Source organism: Scaptodrosophila lebanonensis, unplaced genomic scaffold, assembly GCF_003285725.1.
Source record: "Scaptodrosophila lebanonensis strain 11010-0011.00,11010-0021.00 unplaced genomic scaffold, SlebRS2 tig00000001-arrow-pilon, whole genome shotgun sequence".
NCBI lineage: Eukaryota > Metazoa > Arthropoda > Insecta > Diptera > Drosophilidae > Scaptodrosophila > Scaptodrosophila lebanonensis.
This window is the reverse complement of record NW_022060529.1, coordinates 21,818,475-21,839,912: the sequence shown is the minus strand read 5'-3', so window position 1 is coordinate 21,839,912 and position 21,438 is coordinate 21,818,475. Positions and strand designations below refer to the sequence as shown.

General features: G+C 38.7%; 1 protein-coding gene and 1 long non-coding RNA gene across 9 annotated transcripts; one reads left to right on the top strand and one right to left on the bottom strand.

Moving 5' to 3' along the window:
* Positions 1-69: 69 nt before the first annotated feature.
* LOC115633731 lies at positions 70-21,421 on the top strand. Of its 4 annotated transcripts, none has more exons than XM_030531201.1 (12): positions 70-627; positions 10,173-10,929; positions 10,999-12,215; positions 12,537-14,071; positions 14,180-14,492; positions 14,561-14,936; positions 15,554-16,041; positions 16,105-16,434; positions 16,509-16,715; positions 17,086-17,337; positions 19,784-20,173; positions 20,238-21,421. In XM_030531201.1, the coding sequence occupies exons 2-12, from the start codon at positions 10,497-10,499 to the stop codon at positions 20,787-20,789; spliced, it is 6,093 nt and encodes a 2,030-aa protein (XP_030387061.1). In that variant the 5' UTR covers positions 70-627; positions 10,173-10,496; the 3' UTR covers positions 20,790-21,421. The 4 variants fall into 4 exon arrangements, with proteins under 4 accessions (XP_030387061.1, XP_030387063.1, XP_030387064.1 ...); XM_030531203.1 differs by having other exon boundaries at positions 71-627; positions 14,192-14,492; XM_030531204.1 differs by having other exon boundaries at positions 71-627; positions 15,572-16,041.
* LOC115633733 lies at positions 2,686-4,720 on the bottom strand. Of its 5 annotated transcripts, none has more exons than XR_003996387.1 (3): positions 4,086-4,720; positions 3,465-4,032; positions 2,686-3,400 (listed from the first exon to the last, which is right to left on the bottom strand). It is a non-coding gene; the product is annotated as an uncharacterized LOC115633733 (long non-coding RNA). The 5 variants fall into 5 exon arrangements; XR_003996388.1 differs by having other exon boundaries at positions 3,465-4,104; positions 4,234-4,719; XR_003996385.1 differs by having other exon boundaries at positions 3,465-3,825; positions 3,886-4,717.
* Positions 21,422-21,438: the final 17 nt, after the last annotated feature.

Here is a 21,438-nt window from a genome sequence, read left to right as displayed (position 1 = left end):
ACGCCTTCATTGTAAACGTTCAACGTTGTTCTGAACCTGGGCAATCTCTCGGTTGTGGTTGTGCGTTTAATTAAATTTAATAAACGGCAATATTTATAAGTGCAAGACGTAGAGTACACTATTCTTACGCGAATCATAAATCTCTAAAAATACAGTTCAGAAATATTTTGGGTAACTAACGCCATATACAACAAAACGCTCCAACACACATGCATACATATAACATGTGTATGTATGTAGATATATGTGAAGTTTTAGGCGAAGCAATTACCAACTAACACACGAGTATAGTTTTGTGGAGGCGCACTTTACGTGCAGAGCATACCAAAAATCGTAGGCGTTGGGGGCTAAATCAGCAGCAGCATAAAATCGATTCCAAGTGCATGTGTGCGCGCGTGTTTGTGTGTGTTGTTGCAAATGTAAGAAGCAGAGCCTCACGCGCTTTTTACCAAACTACTCACAGTAACTGACGCATAATAAATCTAATAAAACAACTTGTGCTCTAGTCACATATGGTGTGCAGAAATAAATACATATAGAAGTACATACAAATTTACAATCAATTGTAGACTATTTTTTATGGTCATATGCAGTCGATTTGTCCCTGGGTACAACATCTATACAGAGGTAGGTGATTTAAATGAAATATTCATACATTCAAATATCCGACTACGAACTGTAAAAATACAATTATATATGCATATGTTGACAATACATACATATGTACATACATATCTAAAAATGCGCGCCCATTGCTGCGTTGTCTGTGTGTGTGTATCAAATTGTACCTAACCTCAATTTCTCAATTGATTACGCTCCGCGATAACGTTCGACAAATAAACTGTCAACATGCACACGTTGTTTGCATTTTTCTGATAAAATATTTAATATTATGAAGCACATGAGGTTTGTCTTACTTTGTTATTTTTGCAGTCATTGTTTTCTTCGAAAGCGGAGCTTTTTTTGAGGTTAGAACAAAATGTATTAAAGTGAAGTTATCCAAACTTTTTCTGCTTTAATAATTTATTGTTGACCTCTGTCTACGTTGAAGCGATTTACTTACATTTTGTGCTTTGCATCGGCTATTGTTCGGTGTTTATTGTTGAAATTCTTATCGCCTCAAAAGGTGGCTACATTTTGTGTTCATGCATGCAAACATACATATGTATGTATGTATAGAAATATGTATGTATGTATATACATATGTACATAGATAAATATATAAAAGAAGTTCCGCAATATGTTTGATCTGTGCATATTTTGGATTAAATGTGGACGTCGACATTTTTCATTTGCCATTTTGATAAAGTAGAACAGGGCACATATAAAATATCTGTAAAGAGCATTGAAAAATAGCAACAACAATGACGCATATCATTTATACATATACACACACTATTGAAACTGCAATCAAAACACGTATAAAATTTTCTCCGTGTGCGTTTGGAGAATCGCGAGAGAGCGTGTTTATTATTGGCTCATTCACTGTATTGTTATTGCATTGGCCAGTGCTGCCAACCCATTTGTATTACAGTTTGAGTTTGATTATGGAAAATTTTAAGTTGGCAAACAAACTGCGTTTTTGAAAGTATACAAATATATCTGTGTATTGAACTGGCATTTATAGCTTTGTTGTTTTATTTAATAAACTATCAAGGCAATTCAACGACAAGAACAAATTAGCTGCAATTGAACCTTTTTACATACGTATTTCCACACATACTATATAGTATATTTATAGTCTAATGGATCATATGATCAACTTGTATAAAATTCATTGCACAAACTTTCTAAAGGTCGCTTACATATATATGTATATACATTGCTCAAAATTTCCTTCGAATGCTTGCATCGTCATCAACAATCATTTACCCTCCTCCTCCCCAACCCACACACATACACAGACCATTTTCCTTAAGAAGTGTCAAGTTGTAGCCTCCTCGGAGTCATACACTCAGCAGCGGCTGGTTTTGGGCTCTGGTTATACTTTTTCATTTGCCAAAAGATGTAAAACTTGAAAAACGAGTTCTGTTCGTAATTTGTATTTAAACTAGAGGTGGGTGCGGGCTGGATTTTGTGTGCCCGGCAAAGAAATATTTATCACGAAGCAGCACGCGCCGCAATAAAGAAATGTATATATGTATGTATATACATACATTCAAGTGAGGGTTTACTACGTCAAGTTCTATAAATAATATTAAACAAATACTATGATTTTCGTGTAAAAATAAATATTTATTCTTATTCATATATACTTATCATTTTCACGTTATTGAATATGCGAAGGAGAAAATTCTCCAGGTTCTTGACCAAATTTATTAATATTATCAATAATATTATTAATATTATCATACGTTCAGAACTTGTATGAAGTATACATACAATGTTGGAATTGAACAAAGTTACACCTAAACCAAATGGGTCGAAAATGGTAGCAAATAAAATCCATGTGCATCTTTACTATGATAAATAGCTCGGTTTTGTTAGGGGTTGGACTTTTAGATACCTTTCTTTCTTAATGCTTGGAGCCAAACTTAAAAGTCTTATAAATAAAATTTGTGTTTTTTCTTTTGTTTGATTTTGCACACATTTTTACTATAATAATAATTAATATAAAAAGACCTTAATTGTAATAATTGCATTATTCATATTTTAATAATGTCTTATCAATGAAATACGTACACACCAATTCATATAATGTTTTTATTTTGTATGTAAATAATAGCCTGTTTTCCCTAAAATCAACTAATCAATTAACTAAAAAAAATACATGTCTTTTATAAATTATTATTATTTTATGTTAAATTTAATTCGTGCCCATTTATGCTCACATTTATTTATACACAACTTTGAAAAACTTGTTCATAAAATCATAACAAACATTATTCATGTCTTGTTCGTCAAAAATGGTTGAATAATAATTTTGCTCTCGTTTTTGGTCGATTTTATAACATCATTTTATATCACATACAAGCTTCTGGAAAATATAGCTTGTTTATATCTACAAGTATATTATTGCTGATGATTTGTAAAATTCTCGACAAATACATTTATACTCATATTTTCATACATATTTATGTGGTCGACGAAACTGGTTATATAAACGATGGCTAAAAATGAACAGAATCAGCGTTATTGTACAATTATTTTGTTGCGATTGGTGTTGTTTTTCTTTGTGTTTACAAATATTGTGCAGTGTATGATTGGTTGATGTTTGTAAATGTTGTCGGTTGGTATTATTATTATGACCCCTGCATCTGCTGTCTTATGTAAGCAATTTCTTAACAATGTGATACGTATTCATAACGGTGGGATATAATTTATTATTGCTTGTTAATTATTGCGCAATTCACGATGAACGTCGTATTCTGTCAAACGTCGTGGGCGTATCACAAAAATTCTGAAATTAGTGCACGCAAATTAGAACACACACAGGAACATAGACAATATAGATATATACATACATACAACCACCTGACATATTCTCGCATGGCTGCATGCAAGAACACCAATATTTCCAGGAATAGGACAGTTTTGGTTCACATATAGCTGCATTTTCGGTTGAAAGGTAAAGCTTCTGGGCTAGGCAACGCCGAATGGAAACATTGCAGCATTGCGTTTATTTCAAGCTCTTCCACCGCACATCAGACCGTCCCTTTTGCACTTGCTTTGATTAAGGGGTCAGTCCAAGGTTTCGCGATATCACGGCGTGTGGGTGGCATGGGCGATGCTCCTGGCACTTTTTCAATATGTGCATCTGACGCAGATGCGGCCGGACATGCGCTGCAGTTGCAAGATGTCTTAGCCGCGCTCGTGAACTTTAAACTTTTGAAGAGTATCATTGTTAACGCTGCTGTCATAAAATCACAACAGAAAATCACTTACAGCCCTACTTTACCTGCACTAACTAAACATGGCAGCGACATAAACATTTTACTGGCAGGTGCCTTTTCTCTCAATGTTTTGCTCTCTTGCACTCTCTTTCTCTCTGTTCCTCTGGTGCATTGCGCAATGACTGCAAGAAATCGATAACTGCAAGGTTTCAATTTTCACCCATCAGTTCAAGATTTTGCACGTATACAGACTTTTTTGTTGCTTCTGCCTCTGTAATTTTGTTTAATTACTTTCTTGAATCAATCTTTCATCACGGTTTAGTTGTTAAAAGCGGTTTTGCCAATTTTCCGCCCTTGTCATGCAGCGGTTTGTTGTTTGTGTTTTTACTGCATTTTTTACCTTCTCAACCGTTGCAGTAGTTATTTCTATTTGTTTGGTTTGCTTTCTATGTATATTTGCCATCGTCTTTGTGTGCTTCTCATTTCCGTTTGTCAGAGTCATGGCACACAACACTAGTACTACTTCCACCACCACAAAACACTGTATGTATGCTTAAATGTGTGTGCGCCGTCTCCGCAAAGTGTAACCGTGGCAGCGCTATAGCCTGCTACTCGTCTGTTTGGTTTCTGGGCTGTTTCTGATGTTCAGTTTTGTCGATTTCGTTATATACAGCGCAAAGCATGGCAGTCTCAGTCATTATCTCTGTATTTGTATGTACACACACATATACAAATGTAAGCTCTCTCTTTCCTGCTCTCACACGGTGCTGATACCAATACCGACATCGTCACGGTTTGTGCACGTTTAAGTTGCTATGTCACGAAACACCCTGTGGTCACTATAGACATGTTTAGCAAACTCTCGTACTGACTGTTATTACGTTTATGTTACCCAGTACATAAGAATTTAAAATTAACTGCTTTATTTGTTATAACTAATTTGGGCATTAATATTTTATTAAAAAGGTTTAAATGTGGATGAGCACCATAATTACCATAATTCATGAATTTGTGAGAAGATTAACCTAAAGGAAATAAACATTTCATGTTTCAAGTTTTTTGTAAAAAAAAGTAATTGCGGTAGATTTTGTGACTTAAATTTGGTGACAAACCAACTAAAATAGAAAAGCACTTCGAAGGATTTTGCAGATAAAATCACGCGTCCGAGCCTTTAGTTGTAGTCCACTTTTGTATGTTGCTCTTTTTCGACCATATCTTGTAATGTTTTCGTGCTTTTGTGGTAGCATGAACGTAGTAAGTGACTCTCACCATAACTGCCGCGCATTTTGGACTTACGTAAGCTTACCGTTCGTTCCATAAGCTGAGCAAACAAAAATTGTCTAAGCGTACTTTTATTCAATTTTATCTGTCTGTTGGCTGTGGCTTATGTTCGATTTTCATATATTTACTTTTGAGTAGATTATTCCCTTTCAATTATAAACGCCAATCCATGCGCAATCCATGTACATTTGCTGTTCTTAACCTTTTTTCCGGCCATCTTTGATAGCTGACGAGATGTAGCACCGACTTAACATCCTCTCTCGTGCTTCGCTGATAAATACGTTTCTTATGTACTCATGTGCGTACATTTGTTTACAAATTCGCACTGCTTCTAGCAAACTATTACATTTGAGTACAAGTTAGATGGATTTGTTAACTTGAACGACAAGCCAATACCATTGCTTGTATCGTCGCACAACACCCACAGCCGCTCATTTCTACGAAATGTTCCTTTTAACAAAAATTGCAGTCCAAACACACACCAACTTCAACTCTCTACTAATACATACAATGTATGTATGTCTATATATATATATATATATCTCCACCAAATATGTGTATACGTATCCACACATTATATACTTGCAACGTTTTCACATATTCATTCGCGGTTGTTGTGCGTTGCCACCCTATTTGATATGTGTTATTGTTGGTGTAGCATCAGCCACCAAAATGAATTCCAAAGCAACACTGCGCTCGCGCGCGCTCTAGCTCTCTCGTTCGTATTGTTCTCTGGCTCTCTGCAATATTGTGAGCTCTTTTGTTTCTTCACACACACACACGTACAATAGCTAAGTTTTATAAGTACGTAGGTAGGTAGCGCTGCTGACTCCGTCTCGCTCGACACCAGACTGACTGCCTGGTCTGGTCTTCGTTTAATCGAAAATGTTTGCGGCGGCGTTAAGATGTACGAAATCGTCTCGCCAAATTTTCGTGAATATCCGTAGAAATTCACTGAGAAGAAAATTGTTGAAAAGTGAATTCAGTAGTTTAAAAGTGCTAAAAACTAAATTAGTTTATTATACGACGAAAGAAAAAGCGTTAAAACGCACTAGAAAATTATTGTGGAAAGGCGAAAAATAAACTTGTGCTGCCTCGCCGAGCATATACATACATATATATATGCATGTATGTTCATATATACATGCAAACATAAACTACTGAAAAAAGAAAAAGGTGAAAAAAGTTGTACATACACTCAGTAAAATAGATGCAAGTGCAAAATACTGCGTAAATTGTCGGTGAACGTGAAAGTTTCCTTACAAATCTTTTAAAGTTTATTATAAAATATTTTAAATGTTGACCCAATATCAGCGTCGCTGATGTAAGTCAATGGCACGGCGGGGGGGTAGGAAATGTTTAAAATGAAATTGCAGCATTCTATTAAGGGCAGCAATTGAATTGTGCATTTAAAAATGTTTACCATCTGAAGGGACATACAAATTACAAAAACTTGTGAAAAATACAACTTTTTAGGTTAGGTCAATCTCAATTGGTTTAAATACATACATATGTATGTACATACGACGACGGCACACACATACATATGTACGTTAGTATAGGCGCACAAAAAGTCGTCCGCAGTGATGGTGACGTTGTATGTGTGTTCATGTTGCTGCTGTTCACACACACATGTAATCATATACATACATACAAGTTTTTTAACTTTGCTTTTGGCTTGCTAGTGAACTGACTGTATTTTTTCAACGCAGTGTCGTTTTATTTTCGTTCGTTCGTTCGTATGTTGTTCTCAGTTCGTGCGCTTAACGCGCCTTTTGCTTTGATGCGCCATTCGTTTGTTCGTACATAGCATACCGTACATACATAAATATTTGTGCATATGTGCGCGAGTGGGGGACTGAGTGTGTGTGTACATTTAAATGGCTCCAATACTGAATAACCCGCTGGTGCCTCGATTGGTCACGACAAACGGCGACTATGTCTACGCTTGTGTGTATTTCAATGAGAGCATCTTGCTCACTACAACAATTTATTTACGTATATTACGAATATATCTACATGTGTATGAGTAGTTCATTTGTATAGTGGCTGTGGCGGCCAGTTTTCTTTTTGTTGTTCTTGCTTTTTGTATTTTGCCTTACACTAAATGTTTTATATACTATATATACCACACCATCTATTTGTACATATTTCTATGTCTATACGTTTGCACATATGTTTTATTTGCAAAATTTATTAATAGCGCCGCATCGCGTTATAGTGCTCTCTTGTCAGTGTTTTCGCGAGTACATCTATCTGTTTGTGTATATGGGTGTGTGTGTGCATGTGTCTGTGAACTTAAAGTCAAAGAACAAAACACTAAATACGCGTACTACTGATTACTAAATAGACAAGAGTAACGGGTGTTTATCACATATCATATAAAAACTAGTTTTGCCTTCGAACGCCTGTAATTTTCACTAACACTAGCTGGCCGTGGCATCAAGTAACAGATAATGCCAGAAAATTCGCTGAACTCGAGCTGCTCTGTGGGTACGAAACGGAACGAAAATTTGTAAATGTGGACAAATGCACTGCAGCCAATGGTTTAAATGGAATCACAAATATTTAATATAATTTTCTGCAGAGAAAACAGACAAAATGTAATTGTTGGGAAATTGAAATGAGCACTCTTCTTGATTTCTTTATTATAGTGTGACCGTATAATCTCAAGTTTGTTTGCACATACTGCAGAATTCGTGTGTAGCATCTGCATACAGCTGTTCCACAAAAACGTTTATAAATCCGAATCAGTTGCTAGAATACCACTGCGTTCATATTTTCCGTAGTATGTCTTGTTTTATTTCTTTGCGCTGTGCCCTGAACACATAGCAAAACAGATAAGATAATACTTGCTGCACGTAATATACTCACGTAGAATGCAAAGAGAAAAAATAAAATGGAGGGAAAATTTGCCCATTTGACTTCCCCCGCACGCTAGTATAGTCGTTGTATGTATATATACATATGTACATGAATACACACATATAAAGTTAGAGAACGAACGCCCCAATTTTGTGTGAGCAACACAAACAACACATACAATTACAATCCACATGCACATGTATGTGTGTGTTGTTGGTATGCGCAGACGGCGTTGATGATGTCGGCTTGCTCCAAAAGACACCAGCGGCGGCATAACAGCAGAAAAAACAACAATTAGAAGAGGGCACACACAAAAAGAGAGCGCGCGACAGTATGTACTTTCAACTTGTTTTTTTACATTTGGCCATAAGTCTTAAAGGATGATAATTTACTGACGAGAGAGCCTTCTCATGAACTAACCTATGTACAGTTTTCAATTACGATTTCATGAAATTTCTTAAATTTGTTAATATACGTATATGTATATTTTCAAACAAAAAAGAGACGTTAGGCAGATCTGAGTTCATCCATTGGTCTCCTTGTTGCAGCGGCATAACCAAAGTTAATGCCACTGCCACTTCATTCAAGTTATATTTACACTTCTTCTTCGTAGTATTGGGGCGCAACAGAAAAGGAGAGATGCGCAAGAGAGCATGCATTCCATAAAAATATGTACTCTCCCGCTCTCCAAGGCTCGCGCCAAGCGTGTTTGTTTGTGTATGTTCGCGTCTGATGGTGTTGGCCAAAGGGTAAAATAACTTACGGAAAATCGAGCTAAGAAGCTATCTTAGCTTACGCCGAAGTTTCATACCCTTCACAAAAACTTTATATATAATTTATAGTAGACCATTTTATTTTACTCATTTTGCATTGACGATGCATTGCATGGATGAGCCATGATTAACAACAGTATTGTAATTGTGGAATAGTCAGTTTCGATATGTATTTACAAACCAATATTAATTCTTCCTTCTGGGTATTACGAACACAGAGTATTCCTATACCTTTTTGGAAAGGGTACATACATATATACAAAAATCATTAATTGCAACAAAACAAAATTCGCGCTTCGCTCTTTTGAATATGTTGCGTGTTGCATGCTGAAAGAAAGCAGCCACCACCAGCAGGAGCAGCCGCAATAAAAGCTTCCCTTTGTTTGTGGCATGCCATTAAACACCCTGTTCTGCTCGCAGGGTGTGTAAAAAGGCGGTCCTTCCCTTCCATCTTTTGCAAGACATCATATTTACATACGTCCATTGATCTTGAAATATACATCAACTAGTTTGTCGCATTGAGACAGTATTTACTGTACTCAACAAAAACAAAGCTCACGCGCCCAATCCGGTTGCCATACATGTATCAAAGAATTACAAACAAAACGCGCACACCCTAAGCAGTAGTTGTTGTTTATGCTGCTGGCTGGGCTATTGGGTTCTTACTCATACAACGGAAAATATTTTAATTTTAATTAATTAATTCATTTTCTAAATTATTGCTACCTAATCAAGAAACTCTGTTCCCTAGGAAGACAGCTGGTGGCACTAAAAATATAACTGCCAAGCTTTAGATTCTGTATGTGTCTATTCGTATGAATGCAGCCTTGTGTGTGGTTAACATAGGTGGACACTGATTTGAACCATTATTTTAAGTGTATTTTTAATCGCATACCAATGGACAAAATATTATTGGAAATTTATGGAAAGAAGTACATTCTTGATTGGTCTGATATAGTATTTCCGAGAATACCTTTACTCTGCCCATTTACTAAAGCCTGTCAATGAACGCAAAGGCTTTATAAATTGTGAAATCTTAATTTTTGGCTTTATTTTTGTTTGATGAACTTACATTTATCAATTTATTCTATAGCTTGCACAATGTGATAATAAATATTTCGCAGACATTCTTACAAATCAAAAAATATGTTGAAAAGAAATAATCCCTAAGATGGTAGCAGACATTAGTGTTATTAAAATCCTATAACGCAGTAAAATGTAGGTAGTTTTTCTTATTCTCACTAATAGAGTAGTGATAGCAATGTGTATGGAGGGTATTTAATAGTCGTTTCGGCCCAACTCTGTTTTATAACTATATATTTTCAATGGAGCCGCATTTTTTATATAATGCTAAATCATGTAAGTGCTATATGAATACAGCAACTAATTTCACGCTCTTGTTTTCTTCATTTGTTTGCAGTAAAGACAACAACAACAGCAGCTGTAAGAACGACGTGAACGTGGCAAAGTTGAAGAAGTATAATTTGCAAATAGAATTATCGCCTCACATTTGGAGGTAGTGGCAACCAAATGTATAGACAACATATGAGGCACCTACGAGTTCAACAGCTGCATCACAATCAGTTACGACCGTTTGTTTCCTACTACATACGTTCGTAAAGGCAGTCTAATCGCATTATAGAGAAGAGACCTATCTTCAATTTAAGAAAATAGAGTGAAGTTTAGCTATTTAAGGCATAGACAAAGCCAAAGGCGCAGCGTCTCACACTCAATTCTTTATAAAATGATGAAACGCACTCGTGTCGATGAGGTGCAGTTTGGCTCAAGGCCCGGTCCTGGTGGCGTTGGCGGAAGTGGTGGTGGTGGCGCAGGTGTTGGCAGCGCCGCGTCCGCTGGCACTTCCAGTGTGGGCGTCAATACGGCCGGAGTTACGATAGGCACGGTGCTGCCAAATGCTCATAGTGCCACCATAAGTGGAATTGGCATTGCTGGCTCTATTCCACATCATCGGATTTTGACACCACAGCATGGTGGTGCACAGACCATTGCTTATTTGCCGTCTACAACGCCGACGGCGACGAATTTGAAAACAACGAGCACCATTGTCGATAGTGCCAGCACGGGCGCGCAAACCACTGTCGGCGGCGGTGTGGGCAATAGCGTAGTAGTGTCCACCGGCAGTGCCGCCACACAAACATTGCAGTATACCACTACATGTAAGTGTTTCGCCAACAGATTCTTCTTGGAATCATACTAATCTTTAGTTTTATTTGATATTCTCGCAGCTTACAGCGTGGCCTCCATACAAGCAGGTGGCACCCTGAAGGCCAACACATTAGATGGAAATACCGTACAAATCCACGTCACTGGCGGTGCCGCTGGTGCTGGTGGTGGTGGGAACACACAAACCGTCTCGAGTAGTTCACAAACCGGCAACATACGTCAGCGTACGATTAGTGGCACACAAACCGTCAGCACAGCCAGCAGTCTTACAACGACGGCACAGCAAACACAGCCACCGCTAGCGTCCCAAACACCGCCCGCACAACCGCCCAATGGACCGGGCAGTGGCGGCGGTGGCAGCACTCCACCGCAGGGTCAGTCTGGTAATGCCACTCCCCGACTCAAGGTCGAGGATGCGCTCAGCTACTTGGATCAAGTAAAATACCAGTATGCGGATCAGCCGCAGATCTATAACAACTTTCTGGACATTATGAAGGAGTTTAAATCGCATTGTATTGACACGCCCGGCGTTATTGAACGAGTTTCGACGCTTTTCAAGGGACACACAGAGCTAATATATGGCTTTAACATGTTCCTACCACCTGGGTACAAAATCGAAATCCATTCCGACGCACTTGGCTGCTCGGTACCGGTGGTATCGATGCCCTCACCACCGGGTGCGCCGTCCAGCACGGGTACAGTGCACATGATCGCCGGCAGTCCTTTGGCGAGCGCCACACATACACTGAAAACACAAGGAGGACCTGGCGCTAGCGCCTCAATTGCACCGCCCACCGCCGCTGGTGCTAGTCTAGCTCAAATTCAAACCGGCGGCGCTGTTAATCTGATGACGCATGGTGGAGCATCATTGACTCAGACTACAATACATGCGTTGCAGCCAACCCCGGCACAGGCCCAATCTCCAAGTCATGTGCATGTCAGTGTGACAAATTCGCCATCGCCAGCAGGCGTCCCACAGTCCCAACAGCAAAGCATATCGGTCTCTGCACACAATGTTCCCCAGAATTATTCACGAGATCGTGAGCGTGCCACTATAACACCTACTGGCGGGCAGGCACAAGCAGCCAGCATTGTTGTTGGCGGACCACCTACCCCCAATTCTCTGAGTGAGCTAAGTCCCCATGGTGGGGCTGGTGCGCAGCATAATCTACATCACATACAACAGGCACACCAATCTATTTTGCTTGGGGAAACAACTGGCCAACAGAACCAGCCGGTGGAATTCAATCATGCCATTACGTATGTCAATAAGATAAAGGTAAGCTATATAACTATCGAATATTATGCTTATTTAATATGAATACGACAGACCTATAAAGATTCCCGAGATGCATTCATTTATTTCCAAAAACTTCTATATAAAGTATGTATAATTCATCTCCATTTGACAGTTAATGGGAGTTTAAAGTTCTTCAGATCAACTATATATTCATATTCTTCAATTTGGACAAAAAAAGTAGTCAATAATTTCCGAAATAAAAAACATTTTATATGAAATTCAATGAAATAGAAATTTATAAACATATTGCTGTTAAATATAATTTAATTGGCTCATGCTTCTCAATTGTTGCCTTTGCAGAACCGTTTCCAAAACCAGCCAGCAAAGTACAAGAAATTTCTCGAAATTCTGCACGCCTATCAAAAGGAGCAGAAAGTCCTAAAGGAGGGTAGTATGAACCAGGGGAAAATGTTAACGGAGCAGGAAGTTTACACGCAGGTGGCCAAGCTATTCGGCCAGGATGAGGATCTGCTGCGTGAATTTGGCCAATTTCTTCCGGACGCCACGAATCATCAGTCGGCTCAGTATATGGCCAAATCGGTGCACAATGATCATAAGCGGGCGACAGCGACCCTGAGTGGTGGTGCGCATATTAGCATGTCGCCGGCACCTGGTGGTTCGCCTTTACATTTAAATAGTGGCGCAACCTTGTCGCAAATCGAGAGCAGTCCGCATGCAGCAGCCATTGGAAATTTATCGGCTGTAAATACTAGTGTCAGCATCAAGTCGTACAACAATAATACACAACAAAATCATGTTTTAAATGCATCCGGCGGTCTCAATGCAAGTACACGCAACGATGTGATCTATGAAAAGGATTATCATAGTGTGGCAAATGTGCAACATAGAGTACCAGGCGCTGGAGCAAACTTAGGAGGCGCTGCTGCACACCATTTGCCAGGCGCACCACCAGCCAACATGCGCAGCAGTGGCGGCGCCCTAGGCGGCTTTGAGAAAGATCATCGGAATAATCATCATGTCCAAAAGTACATTGGACACACACAACAAATGGCTGGTGCTCACCATAGCCTCAAGAAATCGCCCAGCTATGGTAGCAACATCTCTGTGATTGGATCCATGCCGCATATTAGCGACAATTCTATGGATCGCAGTTCTCCAGGCATCAGTTATGCAACGCAACCGTTGCCCAGTGGTGCGCATCATCATCATCCGCACAACTCTGGTTCCAGACGACAAGTAGATGATGGCGGCGTTATTGGAGGAGGTGCCGGCTTAGGTACTGGACCCCCGCCTGCCAAACGACCGAAGCCATATTGTCGCGATGTTAGTTTCTCAGAGGCATCGCGCAAGTGCACAATATCGGACGCAGCATTCTTTGATAAAGTGCGCAAGGCGTTACGAAACCCCGACGTTTACGACAATTTCTTGCGCTGCCTAACGCTCTTTAATCAAGAAATTGTGTCCAAAACAGAACTGCTAGGTCTGGTGTCCCCCTTCCTTACGAAGTTTCCCGATCTACTACGCTGGTTCACCGATTTTCTGGGTCCACCTGTGTCACAAATGGCCAGCGGACCGCTCATCGACGGCATGCCGCTGGCGGCGACGCAACGTCAAGGCAGCAACAGCTCGCACGATCGTGCCAGCAGCCATCAAAGTGCCGAGTACGTTCAGGATGTGGATTTGTCGCTGTGCAAACGACTGGGCGCCTCTTACTGCGCATTGCCGCAGTCTACGGTTCCGAAGAAGTGCAGCGGACGCACTGCTCTCTGTCGCGAAGTGCTTAACGATAAGTGGGTCTCTTTTCCGACATGGGCCAGCGAGGATTCTACATTTGTGACGTCGCGAAAAACGCAATTCGAAGAGACAATCTATAGGTAAGCGAATTTGCGTGAACATTTCTTGTGTGTGAACTTTCTGTTGCCTTCTTTTGTTCTTGCCTTTCGTTTATTTTAATTAATTACAACACACGTTCTAAACAAAAGGAATATTCACAGAACCGAGGATGAACGCTTCGAACTGGACCTTGTGATTGAAGTAAACAGTGCGACGATACGAGTGCTGGAGAATGTGCAGAAGAAAATGTCACGTATGTCACCAGAGGAGCTGGCCAAATTCCATTTGGATGACCATCTGGGTGGTACATCGCAGACAATACACCAGCGTGCCATTCATCGAATATACGGCGATAAGTCCGGCGAGATAATACAGGGCATGAAAAGGAATCCTTCGGTGGCTGTGCCCATAGTGCTTAAGCGGCTGAAAGTCAAAGAGGAAGAGTGGAGGGACGCGCAGAAGGTATGACCTAGATATTTCAATTCTTGACGATGATTTACTTACATCATGATTATATGAATACTTTACAGACGTTCAACAAGCAATGGCGCGAACAGAATGAGAAATATTATCTCAAGTCGTTAGATCATCAGGCCATTAACTTTAAGCCCAACGACATGAAGGCGCTGCGCTCCAAGAGTCTCTTCAACGAGATTGAAGCGCTGTACGATGAGCGACACGATCAGGAAGATGACAGCATGGAGCCCAGTGGTCCACATCTAGTGCTGCCCTATAAAGACAAAACCATACTGGACGATGCGGCAAACTTGCTGATACATCATGTCAAACGACAGACTGGCATACAGAAACAGGAGAAGCAGAAAATCAAACAGATAATTCGTCAATTTGTGCCTGATCTTTTTTATGCGCCACGACAGCCGCTAAGCGACGATGAACGCGATGACGGTAAGCCTATCCCCTTTTAATTGGGCCATTCATTGTTAATAGTTTCTATATACTATATGTACATGAATATTATCCTTTTGTTTAATTATTATTATTTTAATTTGGTATTATGTGTAGCTAACCCAAGAACAATTTTTATGTAACTAACCACCAACCAACAAATTTAAATAACAATGATAATTGTATTTTTTTGCTCGATAGCATTTAACTTAGTGAATGTTTTTTCGTTTTTCTTTTTCTTCTTTTTACAACATATGCAACAAATTATATCTTCTATATATAAATATAAACGCCCATAATACGAAATTCGAACAACGATTGAAATTTGCATAATCAACAACACCATGGCACACACATGCTACAAAATTGCAAAATTACCAATCAACCTGCCTTATCCGTGTGCTCTGCAACATCAACCAACAACGGCAAAAAAAAAACGGCATTTTGTAAAAAAAAAATATTAACCTATCATTTTATAAATACAAAATGATTTTTACATTTGGATTGATTATTTAATAACAAAATAAATATATATAATGGGCCAACGCACGCAATACACGACCACCGACCCAACAACAACTACCCATATTCTGTTGTACATGCAATATACTCTATAGCATTTCAATTTTCGATAGATGACAATTCAAAAATGGACGTTGACTCGCCCAGAAATGCCAAGATCCCGACCAGCAATGAGGGTGCTTCGCCAGCGCGCAGCAATGTTAGTAGCACCAGCAGCGGCGGTGCAGGTACAGCAACAACAATCAAAAAGGAAACTGACGAAGTGAATTCAACATTAGCAACACCAACAACAACATCCGGAACAACTGCAGCAGATGCCGCGCCTTCAACATCAGCTGCAGCAGCGGCCGCAGCAGCAGCCGAAGTTAAGACAAAAGATGAGCCTGCGCCTGGTGCTGTTGCAGATGCCCCAACAGCTGCAACATTATCGGGTACAACGGCAACGACAGCTGCTGCATTAAGTCCGTCAAGACCTGCAGAGGAAGCGGCTGTAGCTACAAGTAGCGATGTCGAGATTAAGCAGGAGCACGGAGAATACACTAATCCTTCCCTGTTGCCGCCGCATGCTCAGGGCCAGCATGAGGTGAGTTGATAATGAATGAACTATTTAAATAATTAATGACTAAAACTTATAATACGATTTCAGGATGAATCATATTCACTGTTCTTTGCCACCAACAATTGGTATCTATTTCTGCGACTACATGCCATCCTTTGCGAGCGTCTGCATTTAATGTACGAACGTGCGCGCCTACTGGCCATCGAGGAGGAGAAGAGTCGTGTTAATCGACGTGAGAGCACGGCCACAGCTTTGAGACTGAAACCGAAGCCTGAAGTGCAAGTGGAAGACTATTATCCCACCTTTTTGGATATGCTGAAGAATGTGCTCGATGGCAACATGGACTCGAATACATTTGAAGATACCATGCGCGAAATGTTTGGGATTCACGCTTACATATCATTTACGCTCGACAAGGTGAGTCACGAAAATAAAATGATTAATTGAATTAAATAACAATTATAAATACCTCTACAAATTTGCCCATCCAGGTTGTCTCGAACGCTGTACGTCAGCTACAGTATTGTGTGACGGAACGCGCTGCCCTAGATTGCATGGAGTTGTTCGCCAATGAACAGAGACGGGGCAGCACCGGCGGCTATTGTCGCGATGCCCACAAGTCATACGATCGTGAGATGTCCTATCAGCGTAAGGCAGAGAACATACTCAATGAGGAGAATTGCTTCAAAGTGTACATTGTAAGTTGATGATCGGGGCACATTCAATAATCAAAAACTTTTCTAATTAAAACAACAATAAAAATCAAAAGTCCTTCCAAATCCCATCGAATCAAATCATAACTTTTCAAAGCAAAGAACGCAATTATACATAAGCATTTACAAACTTATATTGCTCCTAAACAAGGCAAGGATACGACTTAAGCTAAAAGTCCAAATAGATATTGATAAAATAAATACTTATGCGATTTCTATTCCCCTTTCTGCTGGAATTTTTGTATAACTTTAAAAAGAGAAATTCGATCAACGTATGAATTGATTTTAATAATTAGATATTAATAGAGCCCTTTTATAAACATGTTGATTAATAATTATTATATTTTATTTTTAGTATAAAATCGATTGTCGAGTTACCATTGAGTTGCTTGATTCTGAGCCAGAAGAGGTGGAAAAACCGGTACTTAAGGCTCAAAAGTATAGCAAGTACGTTGATCATCTTGTGAATCCGGCGTGCAGTGGTGGCAACAATAACAATAATAACAACAACAGTGCAAATCAATCCTCAAATTTGGCTGCATCAGGCAGTGATCATATTGTGGAAACGTCCGACATAAAAACGGAGGAGGAAGATGAAAATGCTGAGGTAAGTGTCTGTGTGTGTAATATGCACTTGCTTTGTGTGCCTTTGTGTGTGCGTGTATGTGTGTGTGTGTGTGTCTGATGCGTGGTAAATCATGTTGTGTTTATAATTTAGTTTTAATTTATGTTTTTGTGTTTAATTTTTAGGTTATTGTAATTAGTTTTATATATAATATGTATCTATAATCCATTGTTTATATACCAACATTTTTGTTCGTTTGTTATTACAACTGGCATAGTTTAACGCGACCCGACGACGGTGCTGGGCGAAATTTTATTATCTGTATTATTTGTGTCGCCTTGTACATAAAGAAAGCTTGATCCTTAGAGCTTGACCTGACATGACCAAACCGATTATTTTATTTTTTTAAGTAAATCAACAATATTGTATTCCCACATGTTAATTTAGATTTGTTTTATAAATCAAAATGGGTCTAAAAATATTCAATACTTTGAAGGTTCGGCCATCCTCTAATATTACAATTTAAATCAATTTTCAAATTTATAAATTGTGTATTCGTAATTATCTAAATCAAATCTAAATGACCTGCGAAATATACCACTAATATTTACTTCTAATTTTGCTTTTGTCTCTGAAGAAATTTCTTAATTACGATTATATTTTTGCTTTCCTTAATGTTCCTTTTAATTTTCGTTTTTTTTTTTTTATTTTCCCACACGCCAACATGTTGCCCACCAATCGCCACATTTCGTTTCCAATAATACTAGTATCAAGTTTCTGTGCATACGACAAAAAAAAAATCAAAAGAAACAAAACAAGAAATCACTAATTAATGCTTTTTTGCATATTTTCTCTCATTTTTTCCGATTTATTTTTTTCGTACCAGGTCAATTCCAAGGCTTGAAATAACAAAATAGTTTTGATAATTTCACTGAACAAGAAGAAAAAAAAGTCATATTGCAAAATGAAAAAATAGTAATAATAAATAAATTTGTTTTTTGATACAACAAAACAAAGATATGAAAAAGAATTAAATAAAAGAACAACTTCCACCTGCCACCAAATAAGTCACAAAACTCACACACACGCCCCCACGTGCTCACTCACCCACGCCCACGCCCAAAAAACACAAAAGCATTTGTCCATCATTAAGTAACACCCAGTAACAGTAACAAGAGAAAGACACCAACTAATTATAATAATTATTATCTAAAATAGTTTGTAAACTAGTAGTATTATAATAACAATATATAAGTACGTAAGCACGCGCTTGCTTGCATTTCTTTTCTAGTTTCGTTATTTTTTGATTTGTTTTTAAAGAACAAATACGAATTAACTCGCCAAAAAAGCAGACAAATATAAAGAATTGGGAGTGCGTATTCTCTTGGGCAATCGTGGTGTGGTTGGGTGCATATGTTGGGGGCACTTCCATCAATATATACTTACTACCTACATGCATATGTATTGTGTAAATAAAATTTGTCGTTTTTATTATTGTATACATTCCTCTGTGTATATCCTGTGTATAGTATAAGCATTGCCATAGTTCATTTTGTAAATGGGCAGCTATAGTATATATTACTGAATGGAGGCGTGTTGGATTTCTTTTATATATACATGGGTAGGAGTATGAAAAACCTTTTTAAATAATTAAAGATAATAATTGTAAATTCTAGAGAGTAACACACCTTCTTATACGCATATTTATATGAAAATTCATTGAGTGAAAATATATATATACATTATATATAGAATGAAATCAGTTGTCTGATCTGATCTTTAGTGCAGCGCAGTGGGGGGGAATGTTAGGTAAGGGTGGAGTTGGGGAACGCACATACCATAATCTGAAAATTAAAAAAGTATCTCACTTTTAAGTTTGAGCAAGGTAAGTTTTTTACTCACTCGTCTTAGTAATATGTATGCCATTTATTGAAATATTTTCATTAAGCCCAGCAATTATTATAAAATACTGTAACTCGTACTGAGAATTTAAATTAAAGGTGCATGCTCTACATTTCCTCGGAGGTTGCACTTTTAGCAGCCTTTTGTAATATTGCATTGCTATATGATTGTATTATATTGTATATTTTTATTATTAATTTTAAAATGTGTAGCTAAATGTCCTTATTTAGATTTTAGGTTAATTATTATATTTATGTATGTAAATTATTTGCCTTTTAAACATTTTTTAAATGTAATTTTTGTTTTTTGATCTCGTGTGCGTGTCAATCTGCAGCTTATGTTTTGGTAACACATTTTTAGTTACATTTTTCTATATAAACATATTTCTGTATTAGATGCTTACATTAAGAAAAAAACGACAACAACAAAACCAGACAACCATAAAGCCACAGTTACACACACATACGTACAGCTTAAGTAACTCCATTCGTAAAAGGCATGTTTATATTGCATTTTAAATTTTAAGCTAATACTGTATTGCAGGTAGTCAGAAAAACTAACGGTTTTCGATTATTTATCATTGCAGCGGATACGGGGTAGTGTGCGAAAAGCGCGTTTTCTGTTGCGGAACAAACGCAAATCGCAGCTTCATGAGGAGCAAGTGCGTCAACTATTTGAGCAGAAACGAATTTGCGCAAACAAAACGTTGGGAACAGAGGCAAATCAACCCGATGCTGCAGCAGCCAACGCGAGCACCAGTGGCAGTGGAAATTCAGCAATAAATAATAATAATAATAACAACAGTTGGACTAAACGTGTACCGGAACGCTTTGGTGCCCCACAAGTGGGCCTGGCCGAGCAATATGCGTTTAATGATCGCGACGAAATAACCACAAATGTAAGCAACGGTCGCTGCTTTGTGACCAGCAAGAATCTCAAGCTACTCAAATACGATGCAGTGCGTCGTGCCAGAAAGGTGAGTAGCGCAGTGGCATCTTCAATTGCGGGTAGTTTGATAATAAAATAATTTTTTTTTTCAGACCCATTGCCGAGTCACACAGTCCAAGTACGCGCGCTTTCAGGGCTATGTAAACAAGTGGCTGCAGGAGCACGTCAGCGAGCAACTGCAGCAGCATTGTAACGATTGGTTGCTGGGAAAGACGGCGGAACAAATCAATGCCAGTGGTTGGGGTGCAACATTCAAGACCAAATCAGTGCAGCAAAAGGACACATCAAAGACGCCATATCGCATCTATACGCGTTACAAGGTCTTACCACCTGGTAGCGTAACAGCAAGTGGTCTGTCGAATTCCACAACTCTCAATGCAGCCGTCGCCGCTTCAGCAGTCGGTGGTGGAGCAGCAGCCATCACATCAATACCGGCAACGACAGCTGTTGTAGTAACGGCAACGTCATCGGTCTCATCGACAGCATCGAACTCGATAGCCAGCAACTTAATGGCTGCTGATAGCACTACAGCAACAACAACCAATACCACACCGAATGCACCACAACAGCATTGTAATAGTGCGGCAGCCGCATCCAGTGGCAATGCCGAGCCACTGCAGCAAGTGCGGCCGATGGAAAGCTAACCGGTTGCAACTGCCGTCAATTAGTCAACCTAGCAGTGTACAGATTTTCGGATCAGCCCTAATTTCGAATGGCACACATAATGCTGTCCAAGACTCTAATAGCTCCCAGGGGGAGCGGCCGGTATTATTGATATATTGGTGGTTTATCTATCTACATATATATTTTTGGAGGCTTATGTTATTAAAATTGGAAGTCAGTTGACAGCAGCTTGCACATAATTTAACAATTTTAAGAGCATAGTAATAGAACCATAAACGAAAACTGTTACAAACTACAAAGGCACTTTTCACTTTGTACAAAAGTCATTTATTCATTATTCATTTGATCCTAATTAGAATTTTATAAATATTAGAATTACATAAATAATGTGTATTTAGTGTTTAGACTATTATTGATGATAAGTTATATATACATGTAAGTCACGAAGGTCTAATCTAGCCCTCTGTAAATGTTTTGAGTACTGGAATGAAATAGTTTTGTTAGTTAGTGGTTTTATATAAACAGAAAAGAAACTCAACAATTCGAAGTAGAGTATTTTTTGATACAAATTAACCTTGTACAATTCCTTGTGAATACTAATATTAAATACATATTCTTAAGATACAGATCTATAAACATTAAAAAAAACCCACACAAATAAAGAAAATA

Coding starts and splice junctions, on each gene's coding strand:
- LOC115633731 (XM_030531201.1), top strand. CDS start 10,497: ATGATGAAACGCACTCGTGTCGATGAGGTGCAGTTTGGCTCAAGGCCC. Junction 14,493..14,560: donor AGTGGAGGGACGCGCAGAAG/GTATGACCTAGA, acceptor AATACTTTACAG/ACGTTCAACAAGCAATGGCG. Junction 14,937..15,553: donor CGACGATGAACGCGATGACG/GTAAGCCTATCC, acceptor TATACTCTATAG/CATTTCAATTTTCGATAGAT.